The 20,470-nt window shown below is 34.7% G+C and overlaps 1 protein-coding gene across 1 annotated transcript; it reads left to right on the top strand.

The window, feature by feature from the left end:
• Positions 1-1,559: 1,559 nt before the first annotated feature.
• GLIPR1L1 (GLIPR1 like 1) lies at positions 1,560-19,998 on the top strand (the record flags this gene model as incomplete). The annotated part of the gene is made up of 5 exons (XM_081127768.1): positions 1,560-1,736; positions 9,509-9,754; positions 13,041-13,141; positions 18,067-18,155; positions 19,712-19,998. The coding sequence occupies 5 exons, from the start codon at positions 1,560-1,562 to the stop codon at positions 19,996-19,998; spliced, it is 900 nt and encodes a 299-aa protein (XP_080983894.1).
• Between the last annotated feature and the right edge of the window lie 472 nt (positions 19,999-20,470).

Here is a 20,470-nt window from a genome sequence, read left to right as displayed (position 1 = left end):
GAAGATTCTGGAAAGATCAGAATTGGGAGGTAGGGTATCAGAAGCCCAGTTTGGATTATGTATGTAATGTTAAAGTCACATACATTGCAATTCTCCATTAGCAGATAGTAGAACAGAAATAGTTATTGCTCAGTAGAATTTCCATTGGGATCCTTGTATTTTCTCCCATTTTATAATTTAACTTTCTGCTTTTTATTAACAAATAATGACTAGTGACATCAAAGTTTTAGGTGTTTTTTTTGCTTGTTTTGGTGGCAAGCTTAATTGAGTAGACTATCAGTAGATGTAAATATGCCCTCACTTAAATTAAATAGCATTGTAAACAATCTCAAATTATCAAGATATTTATTTGAAACAGCAATAATGAAAAATGTCATTTAATGTCACAGAAAAAATGCTGATTTATTATTGAATAATAATATATAATGGGTTTAAAATGTTAAGCCAAATGAAGTTGATTTATATTGCAATGTAAGTAAAAATAAGCAATCAAATGTACTCTGCCCTAGTCTTCAGCATACCAACTAAATCAGTCCTTCATCTGAAATTCCCTAGTCACAAAAAATGTAAGTGTTCCAAATTTAAGTATCAAAAAGAAGAGATTTTGTCTAGAGAAAGTACTTGGCTATACTTTCTATGTGTCTGTTTTTTGGGTTTTTTTTAATGGTTTATCGTTGAACATATTACAGATGTCTCCCTTCCTCCTACCGCTTTGACTCCCTCCCCACTCCACCCCCTCCTCTTCCAGGCCTTCACCACACTATTGTCTGTGTCCATGGGTTATGCATATATGCATATAAATTCTTAGGTTAATCTCTCCCCACTCACCCACCCACCCCTGCCTTCCCTCAAAGATTCCTCAGTCTGTTCCATGCTTCTGTGTCTCTGGATCTATTTTGTTCATCCGTTTATTTTGTTCATTAGATTCCACCTATGAGTGAGATCATGTGATTCTTTCTAGGCAGTCATTCTCTTTAGATTCGAAAACAAGCAAATTACTGAATTATTAAATTTCTGACAAAATAATTTAGAACCACGTGATCCAGTATAAACTTGCTTTATTCCCAGTCTCTGAGGAAACCGGCAATATGATGTTGCAGTTTATTTCAAGCAATAAAAATGCAATACACAAAAGCTGAGTCTATGAAACTAACATACAGGGTTTTGCACAGGCCTGGTCCACTGTCAGCATCTGATACATATCGTTCTTTCACATAACACGGTGCTGCCTGCATGGTGCAATCCAGGCGCCCTTCGCGGTGATTCCAGATTGGGCCCACAGAAAGCACCTTCAGAATGCTTGAATAGCTGCAGCAGAGGGTAACTCAAGGCTTCCTCCTGTAGCCCAGGGCTTTCTGACCAGCTACTCCCGCCGCCGGGTCGGCCTCCGTTCTGGCCCCGCCCCCGGGCCCAGCTCCTGCGCGTCCCGCGCGGCCGCGTTGGACTCGAGCCTGGGCCGCGGGACGGAGCCCGCAGAGCGCGCGGTGCCAGGCGGCTCGGGGAGCGGCTGGCCGAGCCGTTACCAGTCCGCGGAGCCAGGCAATCGTCTGCGTCTTGCCATGGTTCTAAGGAATAAATTAAGTTGCTTTTGGATTTTAGGTTTCTGCTTGGTAGCCAGTAAATCGCCTCCCACTGTCCCTTCCATAAACGACCGGAGTTTCATACACGACTGTCTCGCTGCTCACAATGAAATACGTGGCAACGTCGAGCCCCCCGCGGCCGACATGAAACACATGGTGAGAAAGAATCAGGCTGGAATTGTCCTAAGGTACCTTGGCGATTATTTTTATGGACGCGTATGAATGAATTCTGTCTGGCCTTTCAGCATGCAGTTAAAAATCACACCTTTGAGCTGTCTCATGCAGGGTGGTGACGGAAGGGAATGAGAAAGGAAATCTTGAAGCTGTTCTTTCCCTAGACTTAAATATGTGTGTGTATTTACATACGGGGGGGGGGGGGCAAAACTAGGCTTAAGGTTGGGAGGACATGAAACAGAGTTTATTCTTGCATCTTATTTATTAATTATTTTATTATTAGTTTGCATTACAACTGTAAACCTACTTTTGTTCACCCCTTTATAAAGACACATTTTATATAAACACACCCATATGCTATATTTTCCAAAAGAAACAATGAAAGGATAAATGTAAATTAATTTAAATGTGCATACCTACCTGCAGAAGAGAGGGAAGAACAGAGTAAGTTTGAAGAAACATGAGCCTTCTATGATTCTGTTTTATAGTTTGACTTTGTAAATGTGCAATCATTTTTGTTTTTTAACCCTTTACATTAATTATCTGGTTTTTTTTTTAGATCCGTATTTCCACCTTGTATCATTTTCCTTCTGCCTAAAGGACATTAATATTTCTCATACTGTGCGTCTATTGGTAACTAATCCTATCAACTTTTTATGTCTGTGTTTATTTCTCCTTAATTTATGATATATATTATTATTAGACACAGAATTCTGGGTTGAACTTCAAAGATGTTGCTCTGCTATCTTCTGTTTTCCTACACATGGTTTGTGATGAGAAATCTACTGGATCATTTTCTTTGTTCCCATGTATATGATATATATTTTTCCTCAGGCTGTTTTTAAGAATTTTTTTTTAATCCTTAGTTTTGAGCAATTTAGTTATGATGTGTCTTGGTGTAGTATTGTTTATATTTCCTGGGATTCATTGAGCTTCTTGGATCTGCAGGTTTAAACAAATTAGAAAAATGTTAGTCATTGTATATTTAATTATTAAAAACTCCAATTATGAGTATATTAATTATACAATTTAGAGTTATCTCACATTCCACTGATGCTTTTTTCATGTAAACAATCTTTTTCTCACTCTTGCTTCGTCTACTAATTTTAACAGATGTGTTAATTCTGGTTCAATTTCCATTCCTTGATTTTTCTCATTTTTAAAATATATGTTTTTATTGACTTTAGAGAGAAGACAGAAGAGGGGGAGAGAGAGATAGAAATATAAATGATGAGAGTCATTGATAGGCCGCCTCCTGCACGCCCCCTACTGAGGATCGAGCCCGCGACCCTGCCATGTGCCCTGACGATGAATCAAACCGAGATCTCCTGGATTACAGGTTGATGCTCAACCACTGAGCCATGCCAGCAGGACTATTTTTTAATTTTTTTAATTTATTGATTTGATTGAGAGTGAGAAAGAGAAACACTGATTTGTTGTTCCACGTATTTATGCATTCATTGGTTGATTCCTGTATGTGCCCTGACCAGGAACCTGCAACCTTGGCGCATCAGGATGACACTCTAACCAACTGAGCTACCCGGCCAGGGCTTTTCTCCTGATTTTTTATTGTTTTATCATGGGTCTTTATATGAAGATAACTTTTTATCAGATACATGATACATGATTCTGTCCATTTTAGCTTGTTAGGTGATGGTTATTTTCATATTTTTGTAAGTATTCTTGACATTTTTTTTGGTATGGATTTATATTACTTGGCATTTTGATCCATTTGAGTCCTGTTTTTAAAATTTGTAAGGCAAGACAAAAGCAGTGGTTGGGGTTAGGGATAATTACCTCTCTCTATTAAGGAAAGATCCTTTTGAGTACTCTACACATTTCCCAAGATTATTAGGTTTTCCAATCCTGCTAGTGGGAAGAGGCAATATTCCCAGTACTGTGTAAGCATTAGGTAATATGCTCTCCTGTCCTTTAGAGTGATTCATTCCCTGGCCTTGGATATGTTCTTCATATGTGTGGGCTAGTCAATACTCTGCTAAACACTCATCTTTGGAGCTCTGCCTCTGGGCAGGTCTCTCCTTTCTGGTATTTCTTTATGGCCTGAACATTCTCTCAGGGCAGTAAACTAAAGCAATCATAGAACTCACCGTGTTGGTTTTCCTCCTCTCAGGGATCATGTGTCTTGCCTGATTTCGTGTGTCTTGCTTTTTCAAATATGTGTTTTATTTTTATTGTTACAAGTAGAAAAATTACTTCATCTTCGCCAAAAGCGGAAGTGCTGTTGGCTAAAACTTCAACAAGAGTTTCTCCTGTCATCCATTACTGAAATCATCCAAGAAAACTAGGCATCTCCTTTCTCATATCAATTTCTATAAATGCCAGAAAAGATAAACCATGATGTGTTAACAAATAAACCCTGAAGTCATGCAAGCTCTCCACATCACCTGTTCTCCATGCAGTGCCTTCTGGCTGTTTACACCTTGGTTTCATCATGGTCAACACATGTTCTTCAGAGTCACTATTCAGAGAGCTAAAGGGCTGCATAGAAATTTTATGACTAGACCTAGAACCATAAGCCATTCCCATCCATGTCTCTCTGGCCAGAATTAGTCTGATGACCATAGCATGCTTACCCTAAATGTCTCTATCACAGACTGCTTTTGTGGTCATCAACTGCTGTTTTATACCTTTTCTCTAATATACAGAACAAATCCAAGGCCTCCCTCAAAGGATAAAACCCAATATCCTGTTCAGTTATTGAATCAGAGCCTAATATCGCTGAGTGGCATGCAACAATCTCTCTAACAGCATTGGTTGTGGATACTTATGGCCATGTGACTGTGTGTGTCCTCCACAGAAACAATATTCAGTGCTAGCACAAGGACAAGACAACTACAACAAAAATTTCTATTCAGAAAGTAGAAGAATGGGAGCCACACAGCAATCATTGTTTCAGAGCAATTTTGAGTTTGTGGGAAATGGGGATACCTTCAACCTTTTACATTTGCTGAGGCACTTTTTAATCAATCAAGTGGATTTGGTGTCACATACTTCATCTCCTCTTTGCCCTGAGCTTTTTATTTATATGCAAGTTCTATGACATTTGTCTCTCAAAGCCTTTTCAAAGTCTTATCTTTTATATGCTATAGAGAAACAGTTTTTTCCCCATCTCTCAAAAGCCCCACGTCTTAGTTCTCTCTTTTATTTCTGTTTCCAAATGGCCAATTTTATACTCATAAAATTATGTTGAACCCACATTACAACCAACAAACACTATTAATGTTCTGTTTTCCAATTTCTGTTTTGACCTTCAAATTCAATAGACTCATGGTCTGCCTCCTAATTTATAGATCACATTCTTCCAAATGCTTTGGCCTGAACAATTTGGATTTCTATCATTCCTGTCTCACTGCCTTCCAGCTACCTGTTAAATACTTGGTTCAGTCAGGCTTGCCCCTATCATTTATGGGTCAGAAGAAGAAACATAGAAGGCCACATTGTGTCTCATTGTTTGCTCAGTAATTCAATCCTTATTGAGTAAAAAATATGTGGTCAATGAGGAAGAAAGGTGGACATCTGTAATACTTTCAACAATAAAGATAAATTAAAAAAAAGAATATGTGGTTTCAGGAATTTCACCTAATGAATTCAGTTTTGGATTTAATCAGAATAATTAAGCTCATTTTCATTGATGAAACCTGTAAATTTTTATTTTTTTCAAAAATAATCAAAACTGTATATTAAAATTAAAAGGCAAAATTATAATGGATGAATATCAATTTTAGGTATTTTAAATATTTTAAAAATTTTTTAGAGAGTCTAATGAAGTCTTCCTATCAATATAAAATTACTGGCCATTGTAGTGTCTGTGCCCAGCTTGTGGCCAATGTAAAGAACTGATGGACATGCTTCACTTAGGTAACATACAGATCTACATTTATCCCTACTTAACAGTAATGGAAATTGTTACCATTGCAAAATGTCCCCCTTAACTTCAAAATGGGAATATGGAGAAATGAGGAAGCAGATCACTAGTACTGATAACAATATTATATTAGGCAAGAACAGTGCTTTCCTGCTGAAAGAAAAGATTTGGCAAGTGTATCTTTTATCTAAGAACTTCCATAGTTCAAATATTTCTTAGACTCTATATCACTTCTGTCCCCAATGTCATCAGCAACAATGATCACATACTCATCTGCCATTTATAGATGTTTGTTGTTTTAAAACCATGAGACAAAAGATGTGCACAGTCTTGTGGGTCACACTGAACCCATGCTAAGGTTAGAATGAAGAGAATCTTTTGTTTTATAATACACTGTGTAAGTGTGTGTGCATTTGTGTGTGTCTGTCATATGTAATAGCCTATAAAGTCAGTGTTCAGCATGGATCCCCCATACTAGGTCTCAGGGTAGTATGAGCTTAGATTTTTATCATGACTGCACCCTATTTTCAGCAATATGTTTTTTTAAGAGGCTAGCCTAGGCTTTGGTATGAAATGAAACTTGATAGCTCAGTGATTTAAGTAAATAAATTTTAATTTTCTTACTTGCAGAGTTTGTAAATAAGTTGAGTTAAAATTCCTCCTCTCTGGCTGGAGCAAGGAGGATTGCCCAACCCCAGCTTGTTCACTGACAGGCAGTATAATGACAGATCTCAAAGTCATTCAATGGCTAGATTTACCAACTGATTCTCTTGCTATTCTAAAGAGGATTAGCATCCTTTTACTTTCTTCTCATTTTCAATTTTTTGTTGAATTAATAAGACTTTTATACTCAGATTGTTGTTCTTAACTGAAAATGTTTGTTATGCTGGGGGAAACTAATGAAAACACAAATAAAATTTAAGATAAGTTTCAAGTTTACAGAGAAACTGGAACCATTGTATACTGTTAGTGGGAATATAAAATTATGTCACAGCTATGGAAAACAGTATGGAGATTACACAAGACATTAAAATTATAACTACCATAACATCTAAAAGTCTCATTTCTGGATATATATCTAAAAAATTGAAAGCAGGATCTTGAAGAGATATCTGCACTCCCGTATGTGTATTGCAGCAGTGTTTACAATAGCCAAGATATAGAAATAACCCAAGGGTCCATCAACAGACAAATACGTAAAGAAAATGTACTATATACATACTATATACATACAATGGAATATTATTCAGCCTTAAGAAATAAGAAAAAATAACCCATGGACACAGACAACAGTATGGGGAAGGCCTGCAGTGGGGTGGTGGCTGGGTGGAGGGGGCAGAAAGGGAGAAAATGGGAGACATCTGTAATACTGTCAACAATAAAATAAAAATATAATAATAAAAAATAAATAGTGCTATTACCAAATACTGAAAAGGATGTGGAGAAACCATACCTGCCATACTTGGCTGGTGGGAATGTAAAATGGTACAGCCACTCTGGAAAATAGTCTGGCACTTTCGTCCTAAAAAACCAAATGTACACTTACCATAAGACCGAGCAATCACACTCCTTCGCAACTTTCCTTTTCCTTATTTTTTTCTAGAAAAAGGAAAACTTATTGCTATACAAAAACCTGATCACACATGTTCAATGCAATTTATTTGTAATAGCCCAAACTTATAAATATCCAAAGTTCCATCAATAGGTGAAGATTAAACAGTGGTACATCCATTCCATGGCATACTACTCAGCAATAAAGAGGAATAAACTAATGAAACATGGAAGTGTGGATGGATTTCAAGGGAATTACGCTGTGAGAACAAAAAGCCAATATCAAAATAGTTGCATACTATGGGATTCTATTTATATAAAATTCTTAAAATGGCAAAATTATAGAGATGGAGAACAAATTAGTGAATGCCATGGGTTAGGGACAGGGTGGTGGAGTGAATATGACTTAAAGGGTTAGCATGAGGGATCACTGCGGTGATAGAGTTATCTTGATTTTGGCTGTGGCCACTTCAATTTACACATAATAAAACTGCATAAAAATACACACATACAAATATATGCATGTAAAACTGTTGAAATCTTATGGTCTGCTGATTGCACCAATGTCAATTTTTTTATTTTGATGCAGTATTATAGTTACATAAAACATAACCAATTGGGAAACTAGGTGATATTTACACAGGACTTCTGTCTACTACTTTTGTAACCTTTTGTGAATCTATAATTAATTTAAAATGAAAATATTTTTAAAACTATCTTGCCAATAATAGCTACATTAAGACATTGTCTCTTTTGTCAAAAATCGTTTCAGGACTCTACGCTCTTCAACTGGGCTCTTTGTCTACCCTTGTGCTAATACCATAATTCCTAAAATAGCTTTATGATGTCTTAATATCTGATAGAGTAAGTCTTCTCACTTTTATTTATTTATTTTTTTACACATAAAATAAGACATTTATTTTGCTAGAGAACAGATTTTATTTTTCATTTTCCCAAAACGCTAAAATAGCACATGGCGTGGTAATCTAACACATGACAGAGACTGGTATATGCTGTTTTACTTTTTAAAGATTGTCTTAGCTATTGTTGATTCTTTGAATTTCCATATAAATTTCATAATCAATTTCCAAAAAAAATACTCGACTTGAATTTTCATTAAAAGTGAATTAAATATCAGGATGAATAAATATTCTTTGCAATATCGAACCTTCCGGTCCATGAATATTATATATCTTTCCATTTATTTAAGTCTTTTCCATTTTCTCTGACTGATCTTTTGTACTTTTCAGTATAGAGATATTTTTACATCATTCATGTATTGTACTTATAAATATTTCATATTTTTGACACTGTTTCCAGAGTGTATGTGGAAATACAGTTTTGTCTATTTTCCTGGTATCCAGCAACTTTGATAATTTCACTTATTTCTTACAGTCTTGCTTGCACATTCATTTGAATTTTCCATGTATGCAGTCATGTCATCTGTAAATAATGGTAAATCCTAATCAATCAGACATTTTATATCTTTTGTCCTATATATTTACAGTGCACATATTTTATACAGCCTAACCTCCAGTACAATATTAAATAGAAATAATGAGCCCTAGCTGGTTTGGCTCAGTGGTTAGAGGGTCGGCCCACCAACTGATGGGTCCCAGGTTCAATTCTGGCCAAGGGCACACACCTCAGTTGCAGGCTCCAGCTCCCGGGCTGCACGAGTGAGGCAACCAATTGACGTGTCTCTCTCTCATCAATGTTCCTCTCTATTTCCTTCCCTTTCATTTTTTCTGAAAAGCAATGGAAAAAATATCCTCAGATGAAGATAAGTAAGTAAATAGAAATAATCTTGTTTCATTCCCAATCTTGAGTGGAAGCTTTCAATATTTCATCATTTTATACTGATGCTTGCTGTAAGGTTGGATTTTTTTTTTATATAGATACTCTTGATCAAATTAAGGAAATTATATTTCTTCTACTGTCTTAGAAAGATTTTCCCTTTTTAATTATAAATAGGTCCTCATCCTTTACTTATGATATGCTTGCATAATTTTCAAATTACTAGACTGTGAACTCTGACTTATTTAATTATATTCAAACATTTGTTGACTGCCTCTACTTACCCAGGCCATCAGGTAAGCACAAGAAATACAAAAATGAACTGCCACAGAATGGGTCATAGAGTGTTTCTGAAGTACAACTTAAAAGAACAGTGAACATAATAAATGCCAAAGAAAAACTATATTTTATGAAAATTAAAAATTTAAACAAAATTTAATTAATTACAATAATTAGAATAACTTTAATGCAAACAAATATGCACAATAACAATTCAATTTAAATTATTTTTGTCTTTCAGACTTGGGATGAAGCTTTAGCAAAGACTGCAAAAGCATGGGCAAACCAGTGCACATTCGGTCATAACCCCTGTACATCAAAACCATATCAGTGTCACCCAACTTTTAAATATTCAGGAGAAAATATCTGGTTAGGTGGATCAATCAAATTTACACCAGTGTCTGCCATTGGTGCTTGGTATAATGAAATCCAATTTTATAATTATAGTAGTCTACTTTGTTCCAAAGTTTGTGGCCATTATACTCAGGTAAATAAACATTTTATTGATTAGTTCTTATTTATGCACATTTCAATCACAAGACATGTTTTTTAGCATTTTCTTTTGAGTTACTTTTTGGTATCCTGAAAACTCACCTTCATTTGAAAGACAGTTGTAATGCATTTACAATGCATTAATTCCAATAAGAAATCTACTGTCAACCTTTTATTTATTCCCATGTATGTAATGTGTCTTTTTTCTCTCACTGGCTTTACATTTTTTTTCTTTACAACAAATCTTGAACAATTTCATAACATACTGAAGTTTTCTTCATGTTTTTATGCTGCAGTTTACTGAGTTTCTTAGAACCATAAATCTATAATTTAAATCAAATTTTGATAAATGTTGGATATTGCTTCTTGAAATATTTCTGTCACTCTCTCTCATTTCTCTCTTCCCAGATTCCAGTCACCAATGTGGATGGCCATTTGAATTTTCCCATGGTTAACTGATGTTCTCTCTTCCTTACATTTTTTTCACTCGGTGATTAATTTCAGATAGTCGTATGGCTTTTATCTTTAAGTTCACTAATATTTTCTTTTCTAATGTTTAATCTACTGTTAATAACAGCTTATTTTTTCATCTTAGACAAAGTTTATATCTCTAAAAGTTTTTTTGTCTTTTTTACATCAGTAACTAAATTGAGAATATTTGATCTTTCATCTAGCTTTTCAATCATATGAGATAGCTACAATAATTAGTGTTTTCTTTGTTCATACTAGCATCTATGTTAGTTCTGGGATAGTTTCGAAGGACTGATTTTCCCTCTTCCTTATGGGTCAAATTTTTCTGCTTATCACACTGGGTATGTTTTAATATATCCCCAAATTTGTAAATTTTGCCTTGTTGGATGCTTGACTTAATTATATGCCTATAATATTCTTGAATTCTCCTGTGGGATAGTTAACTGGAATTTGTTTGATCCTTTGATCCTTTGGGTTCCTGCTTTTAAAATAGGTGGAGGCAAAATTCTTCTGCATACTCCACCCAATGCCCCAGAAATTATGAAACTTGCCAGTAAAACTAGTGGGAAAGACCCTACTCCTGGCCAAATGTTAGTCTTGTATTCTTTCATGTAGTTTTTTTTATAGATGGTTCTTTCCTAGGTCTAGGGTAGTTTCTTCAATGAATGCTCTTCTGAATTGATGATGAGGACCCCCTGCAGGCATCCAAAGTGATGTTACTGTTAGATTTTCACCACTGAGGTACTACACTACCTAAACTCCTGCCTCCTTGGTCTCTGCAGACTCACAGCTCTGTCTCTCAACTATGTGGATCCATCAAGCTTCTCCTGGGTTCCCTACCACCCCTACCCCACCAGTCATGGCCTGGAAACTGTTAAAGCAACAAGCTGAGATAATTGTACAATTCACAGTTTCCCCAACCTGAACTCTCAGGGGGCATTATCCTTTGTTATCATATGTCCAGTATCTTGAAGATCTTTATTTCCTATAATTTTTCCAATACTTTTGGTTGTTTCAGGTGAGAGTTTTTGGTGAGAAATGGAAGTCACACTTTAGGCATGGCACATGGCACTAGGTTGGCCTATTTAAGCAAGAAAAAGAGCTCTCTTCTCTAAATTTATCTGTATAAGTTGAATTAACATATAGTGTCTGAAAGCATGTTATTTTTATCAGAGGTACACTAAACAAGGAAATTGGTAGCTTTCATGCTCTTATTTAATCTTTGTCCAACAACAGGATGCTGTAAATTTAGAAATCTTTCTCAGGATAGATGTTGTATACAAAGATTATGGTTTGGCTTACTGCTAGAAAAATTGAGAGAATGGGATCAACTGTCAGGTGTTCTGGTAACAAACAGAATGCAATATTCCTAATATGGCATCAAGGTTGAGTCACAGCCTTTATATATAATCCTTTGTCTCTTTTTTTAATTATTATTAATATGTTTTGTTATTGATTTCAGAGTGAGGGGGAGAGAGAGAGAGATAGAAACATCAATAATGAGACAGGATCATCGATTGGCTGACTCCTGCACGGCCCCCCTGCCCACTGGAGATCAAGCCTACAACCTGGACATGTGCCTTGACTGGGAATCGAACAATGATCTCCTGGTTCATGGGTTGATGCTCAACTACTGAGCCACACAGGCCAGGCCTTTGTCTCTCCTTTTACTGTAAGGGAAAAATAACCTGTTTTCAATACCCCCTGTCCCTCAGCATTACTACAGCAGAACTGGCAGCTCACTCCTCATTGGCTAATTTGCACACATGTTTAAAATATTAAAAATAGGTGCATTCTTCTTATTGGTTCAATAACTGTATCTTGCTAAATGTTCTAAAGAAAATAAGGTAAAAGTTTTCTTACTGTTACCACCTGAAGATATTCATATTGAAGTTACAACCAATATTCATATTAATATTACATTTAGTCCATTTAAAATGTTTTACTTTTGTTAAATAATCAATATTTATACATACATAATCAATATTTATCTTCACCATTCCAAAAGCCAAAACTATCACAGTTCAGACATATTAAGAAAATAAAATTTCATGGTGTAGTCAGTTATTCATGAACCAAATTTTTAAACATGAATTTCTTGAAAATATATATATATTCATAGTCATATAGTTCTTTAACTTTCTAAAACACGCAAACGGAATGAAGTATTTTAAGGATCTAGCTCAATCTCACTTTATTAAGTGGTAAACTCGGTCAGAATAGATCTGTCACTCTCCAAAGCCACACATACCCTTATAGAGGCATAAAGAGTGGTTATTCAAAAGAAGAAAGTATTCACCATCCTTATGGCAGGCGTGCTTTTTGCAATAAACTTAATATGTTGCTAGTCTCTAACCCTACCTGTTTCTCATGATTTGACACAGGTGAGAATATGGGTAAGACCACAGAATTTAAAATGTAATCATAAACTAAGTAGAATTAATCAAAGAAAAAGAAATAAAAGTTCATATTGTTTTCATTTACAGTGTGATTTTAATATCGTTTGTACTATATACTCATGGAGAAAATAAAACTTTTTCATAAATCATCTCGAAAAAGTTATTATTTTGGCTACATATTCTTTTGATTTATGAGAATTATCAGTAAGGAAAAACTAGTTAGGTAGCATTCACAAAAGCAGCCTTTTAAAAAAATTGTTTTAAACTAAATATTAGAAATTATGAAAAATAGCCAAAAAGTATTTATGTATATTCACTTTTATAGCATGACTAAGGCCATAGCTATTCCAATAGTGCATTGTGGCATAGAATAGTTTTGCATATTTAATTTAAAAATTCCTTTTGTTATAGGTAGTTTGGGCCAATTCATATAAAGTTGGTTGTGCAATTACAGTTTGTCCTAAACTTGGGAGAGCTGAAACTGCAATATTTATATGTAACTATGGACCTGAGTAAGTTACTTTGCTATTAAAACTATTTTACATTGAAATAAATGTTAAGAATTGTTTCCAAAAATAGGGTCTAAGACTAAAAAGACAGGTATATATCTAAGAAATGAAGTCTCTATAAAGATAATCAAAAGAAAGACATGAAAATAGAAAGTAGTGAAAGAATATTACCTTGTGTAAAGAATTATACCTATCATGAAATACTTAAAGTTTAGAGTGAAATAATGGGCATTGTTTGTTAAGTAAAACAACCAATAATATAAAGTGCATTGCTACGCTAAATACTGGAACACAAAATAGGCTAGCCGATACTTTCCTAATATAACATAACATAACAGGAGTGAGCAAGTGATTCAGAATGATAGTGAAAAGCACATTTATCTAAGAAAAAAATACCATCATTTTTATTGCCTTTTTGATAACTGCACATCTAAATGGAAATATAATATAAGCCTAATGGGAGGCTACAAAAATAAAATTCTGGAACTCTAATCTCTGTGATCTGTACAATAAAGAAGATAAAATCCATTCACAACCCCATCCATTTAACAAACAAAAATATTAAAATAAAATGTACAAAATAAAAAACACAGGCATAGAATAAATATACAGAATTGATAAAAAGAACCTGACATGTGCCAAAATTGCTATGGAGAAGTACAAATGTGTATATTTATTTCTGATTTCTTCTACTCCTTCTCAGTTAGCAACAGAAATAAGTATGACAAATGCAAAACTTAAAGAGAAGAAAAACAAAGGAGAGATGAAGCAAACAGAATAAATAAGAAGATAGCCTCAATTTTAACTATGTCAATAATCACATCAAATGAAAAGGCTGAGATTGTGAGACTGGATAAAAAAATCAAGAACCAATTATATGCTGCCTACAAAAAGCATACTTTAAATATAAAGACCCAAATGCATTAAAAGTAAAAGGATGGAAAAAGCTTTACTACACTAACATTAGGCAAAATAAAGCTGCAGAGTCTATATTAATATAAGATCATGTGAATTTCAGAGCAAAATATGCTGCCAGGATTAAAGAAGGTCATTAAAAATAATAATTGGGTAAATTAATCAAGAGGCAACTTGGATAAAATGAACAAATTTCTCAAAAGATACAAATTACAAAGGAGAAATAAAAGGAAAAGATAACTACAGAGCAGTCTCTCTTATGAACATAGGTACAAAAATTCTAAACAAAATTTAGCAGTTGAATCCAATAATATAGTAAAAGCATAATGCACTTTATCCAAATGTTTATTCCAGTAACGTAGGCCTGATTTACCATTCTAAAATCAATCCATGTAATTAGCCATATCAATCAGCCTAAAAATAAAGATCATGGGATCATCTCACTAGACTGAGTAAAAGACATTCATTCCTAACAAAAGTTCTCTGTCCATTAGAAACAGAAGGAAACATCTTAAACCTAATAAAGGCTTCTGTGAAAAATCTGCATGTAATGTTATACCTAACAGTACAAAAATTTTCTGTACAGTTCCAGACAGTACTTTTTCTGTAAAGTATATAGTAAAAATGTTAGGCTTTGCAGAACACATGCATCCTGTTACATATTCACATTTGTGATTTTGTATTGTTTTAAATAAGCCCTTAAAAATATAAAAAAACAATTCTTAGCTCAAAAACTGCACAAAAACAGACCAAAGGCCAGATTTGGCCTATGGGCCACACTTTGCTGACTGCTGGCGTATGGATCTATACAGGAAATCTAATGAATTCTATGAAAACTTCTCTAGAACTAATAAGTAAGTTTAAAACTTTTTCAGGATACAAGATCAAGATACAAAACTCAATTGCATGCCAATATACTAGCAATGAACAATCATAAATTGAAATAAATTTGCAATATCATTTATAATAGTTTTAAAAATATAAATTAGGAATAAATATGACAGAAGATATGAAGGACTATACACTGAAAATTACATAATATTCTCAAGATAAATTAACATACACAAACAAATAGGGAGATATACCTTGTTAATAGGATAAAAGACTCAATATTGTTTAAATGTAATTTTTCACTAAATTGGTCTATAGAGTCAATATAATTGCAATAAGTATCTTGGCAGGCCTTTATTGTAAAAACTGACAAACTTTGATTCTAAAATTCATATGGAAATGCAAAGGACTTAGAATAGCCAAAACAACTAAGAAAAAGAACAAATTTGAAAGACTATTTTTTCAATAATTATAGCTAAAAATAATCACAACATTGTGATATTGATATAATATTAGACAAACGGATCAGTGGAACATAATAAGGAGTCCAAAAATAAATCTACACATGGTTGACCACATGTTCAACTGATTTTTCATAGATGCACAAAGGCAATGCAGTGGAAGAGATTTTTCAAGAAATGCTGCTGGAACAATATGTCATCTATACATAAAAAACTAAAAGTAATCTTGAATCTACACAAAATAAAACCTACAAAAATAACTCAAAACAGATTTTAAACCTAAATGTAAAATCTAAACTATAAAACTTGTAGAAGAAAACATAGATGAAAACTTTGTGACCTTAATATAGCCAAAATTTTTTAGCTACCACACCAAAAGCATGATCCATAAAAGAACAAGCTGACAAGGTGGACTGCATTAAAATTAAAATTACAACTATTCAAAGACACTGGTAAGAGAATAAAAAGATAAGCTACAGACTGGAAGAAAATTTTTGCAAAACATATCAGATGAAAGACTTATACCAAGATTATAGAAAGAACTGTCACAATTCAATATCAGGAATACTTAAAACAATAAAAAATTAATAAAAGGTTAATGAAGAAAATTTGAAGATGGCAAATAAGCAATGATAACAACCTCAATATCATTAATCATTAGGGAAATACAAATTAAAACCACAATGAATACTGTTGCACAACAATCTGAATGGCTAAAGACTGATAATTCTAAATCCAGAGGAAGATGTAAAGGAACTAGAATTCCCAACCACAGCTAGTGGGAATATAAAGTGTCACAACTATAATATAAAAACAGAGTGGTAGTTTCTTAAAAAGTTAAATATGCACTGATCATATAATCAATTTATTTCACTCCTAGATATGTATTATAGGAAATGTATGTCCATAAAAAGACAAATATGAATGTTCAAAATGTGTATAGTAACTTTACATGTAATAGTCAAAACCTGGAACAATCCAAATGTCCAAACGAATGAATGGATAAATGAACTGTGGCTTATTATTTAATGGTATACTGGTAATCTTATTAGTGTTTTCCTTTGTGTACTCTAAGTAACATTTTTAAAAGTCTTCCACAAATACAGAGATGGAAAAAAACAAACAAACAGATTTGTTATAATATATCAGGCATAATATCTGTTAAGTGGTTGACCAAATGGTACCATTTTTTTGGTACAGCATCAAATAGGACAAGATAAGGACTATGGTATTATACTTTTAAACTAAGTCATAAAGCATACGTTTCCATTTACAATTTAAATTTTGCTTATTCTATTTACAAAATAAAAAGAACTCATAGCATTCAGCAAAAGGAAGACAAACAACCCAATTATGAAATGGGCAAAGGACTTAAATAGATACTTTTCCAAAGAGGACATACGGATGGCCAAGAGACACATGAGAATTATCAGAGAGATGCAAATTAAAACCACAATGAGGTATCACTTCACACCTGTCAGAATGGCTGCCATCAACAAATCAACAAACTACATGTGCTGGCGGGGGTGTGGAGAAAGGGGGACCTAGTGCACTGCTGGTGGGAATGCAGACTGGGGCAGCCACTATGGAAAGCAGTATGGAGGTTCCTCAAAAACTTAAAAATGGAGCTGCCATTTGACCCAGTGATCCCACTCCTAGGAATGTATCCTAAGAATCCTGAAACATTCATCAGAAAGGATATATGCACCCCTATGTTCATAGCAGCACAGTTTACAATAGCTAAGATCTAGAAACAGCCCAGGTGCCCATCAGTAGATGAGTGGATTAAAAAGCTGTGGGACATTTACACCATGGAATACTACGCAGCTGTAAAGAAGAAGAATCTCGTACCCTTTGGGGCAGTATGGATGGACCTGAAAAATATTATGCTAAGTGAAATAAGCCAGGCAGATAAAGAAAAATATCACATGATCTCGCTTATACGTGGAATCTAAAGAACTTAATAAACCGATGAGCAGAATAGATTCAATGACATGGAAGCATAGATGAGATTGATGAATGTCAGAGGGATGGAGGAGGGCGGGTGGGTGGAGGGGGAGAAACCAAAGGACATATATGCACAACCCAAGGACACAGACAATGGTGGGGAGAGGGACTGGGGAGGGGGAAGGAACAAGGGGGGGAATGGGTCATTGGGGAGAAAAAGGGACATCTGTAATATTTTAAACAAAAATAAAATTTAAAAAAAAAAAAGAGATAATCTTAGTGTTCTACAAGAAACAAACGAAAAATCTGTGGCTGTCACATACATAATTACACTGGGTTCATATCTAATTTATGTCTTATAGAATATTCAAGAATATGACTCTCTGGCTGGGTAGCTCAGTTGGTTAGAGCATCGCCCTGACATGCCAAGGTTGTGGGTTCCATACCCAGTCAGGGCACATACAAGAATCAACCAATGAATGAATAAATAAGTGGAACAACAAATTGATCTCAATCTCCCTCTCTTAAAAAAAATTAAAAAATAAAAATAAAAATATTTTTTTTTTTGAAAAAAGAGAACTGTGACATATTAAGAACACACTGTAAAGAACAGTTTTAAAGTTTCTTTTTACAAAAGAAATTAGCATAAAATTGGGATAAGTTATTTTCCTTTCAACATTCATGACTTAATGAGCAGCCAAAATAAAAAAATGAATGCACCAAATTAGAGGAGTGAATAGTCATTTGGCTACTCAATGTTTCTCTTTTTTATAGGGGAAATTACCTAAAGATGCGCCCTTACACTAAAGGAGAATCCTGCTCTATGTGCGAAAAAGAAGACACCTGCAGAAACAACCTCTGCGGTAAGCAAAAAGGGAAAAAAATTGTAACATTCTATTTGGAGAGCAAAGTTTCCATAAATTCATTATATTTTCAAATTTAGCTCTCATCAGGTTTATAGAGAATTTATGGACAAGATTTGATTGCTGCTATATGATGATATAAATCATTTGTCATAAATCATATTTCAACTCAAATGCCTCTCCCCCTTCACTCATTTTCTCTCAGGCTAAAGGACAGATAGGAGTGAGGTTTAACTGATCCACTGTGCCGCTACACAGTATATACTTGCTGCTATACAAAGAACTATTAGTTGAAATGCTTATTTGCATTTGCTTCCATTCTCCTCCTTTTATTAGTTATTATTAACATAGTGACTTATTCAGAAGTAATTCAGTAATCAATGTACAAATTAATTGTGATTTAAAACTAATGTTTCCCTTCCATTATCAGAATATTGGTTCTCAGAACAAAGATACTTTTTTTTAATTGATTTCAGAGAGAGGAAGGGGAGAGGGAGAGAGACAGAGAAACATCAATGATGAGAGAGTCATTGATAGGCTGCCTCCTGCATGCCCCCCACTCGGCACTGAGCCCGAAACCCGGGCATGTGCCCAGACCGGGAATCAAACCTCGACCTCCTGCTTCAATAGTTCAAAGTTCAACCACTGACCCATGCCAGCCAGGCCAAAGATACTTTTTAACATTAAATGTACAAATTCTTTGATTGAAGATAAAGTAAGATGGGTGAAGGGGTAGATGATTCAGAAACTGTTTTTAAAAAAAAAAAAAAAAAAAAAGTTGTAATGCCAGGAAACAAGACAGACACAAAAAGAAAGCATATTAAATGATTTCATTTACATAAAGTTCAAAATCAGGCAAAACTAATCTACATTTGGAATCAGGTTAGCAGTTACCTTTGGAGAGGAAAGAGGAGTTAGTAATTACAAGAGGATACCAAAAGGTTATCTAGGTATGTCCACTTTGTAATAATTAACCAGACTTTCCATGATACATGTATGTTTGTATATCCATGTTATACTTCAACTAAAGAATGAATTAGAGTATTGTCCCTCTAATTTCAGATTTCATTCAAAGCAATTTAAAAAATAAACTTATTGCATTATGTCCCATTTGGAAACTAATGTTTTCTAGTCAAAGACATAAAAAGGTAATAATGAAACACTCTTTTTTTTCCACTTCTCCTTCCTGCCCAGTATCCAAGCCACTGTCATGTCATTTCTTTCCTGAACTAGTCCAGTCTACCACTTCCCTTTGTACTCTACTCCAAACTGTTTCACACAAAGAAAATCAGATCAAATACCTTCTTTCCTTAAAATTCCTCAATTGCTCCTTACTGCAACTGAAGAAAAATCTTACTCAATGCCATGTAGCTGCCAAGCCCATGTTTTTGTTACCCTCCCTAAGCTCCCTTATCAACACCTTTCAGTATTCCAACCTCTTTCTAAAAACTCCAGCATCCAAATCACCTGTGGGTCTGTTTCTACTTTCAATGTTGTTTTGTTTTCTCTTAGTTTATTAATAATGCTGTTTCTTGGTGTGTACATTGACTTTAAAGATGGCCACCAACTATTCCTCCCCTCCTTTACATGCATTGCCTCTACTCCCATCAAGGAGTGGAGCTTATTTCGCCTCACCTTGAATAAGGGACTTGATATTGTGCGGGTTCTGGGCCTGGCCTTTAAGAGATCTGGCAGCTTTGGCTTTTACTGTCTTGGAAGCTCCCAGTGTATCGAGAAACCCATGTTCTCCTGCTCAAGAAGTCACATGGAGAAAGGCCCTGGAAGAGGAGTGGTCATCTTTCTGTTTCAACCCCTACTGAACTACAGTGGAATGCAGCCATGACACTGAATCCTTATGACATTACATATAACAGAAATTGCCTAGCAGAGCCAGACAACTGTGAGAAATAGTAATAAATTGTTATTGTTTTAAGCCATTACATACATTGCAGAAACACTTGGTGTGACTAGTAAGTTTTTATTAAACACCTATCCTATGTGGGGGGAAAACTATAGAAAGTTCTAGCTTTTCTTCTGCTAAACAGATAGACTTGGGGTTGTTCGGCTTAATCCAAATACAATTTAGTCAAAGCTGGGTTAGAATATAGGTAAAGCTGTCTGTCTCTGTTTACCTCTGTTCCAAGGGTGTAGATTTCCAGGGCTTTCCACGGAGAGGCTGAGGTGTTCACTGTTGTCTTTTCCTGGTGGGTTCTGAACTCCAATCTCTTATTGCTTTAGAACACTGGAATTACTAAAAAATCTGCTTTCATTTCCAGGGCTTTCAGCCTAGGGATTTAACTTTCTGCCCTTCACAG

Source organism: Miniopterus schreibersii (genome assembly GCF_964146895.1).
Source record: "Miniopterus schreibersii genome assembly, chromosome: 2".
Taxonomy (NCBI): domain Eukaryota; kingdom Metazoa; phylum Chordata; class Mammalia; order Chiroptera; family Miniopteridae; genus Miniopterus; species Miniopterus schreibersii.
Note: the sequence above shows the minus strand (reverse complement) of the source record. Positions and strands in the feature narration are given on the sequence as shown.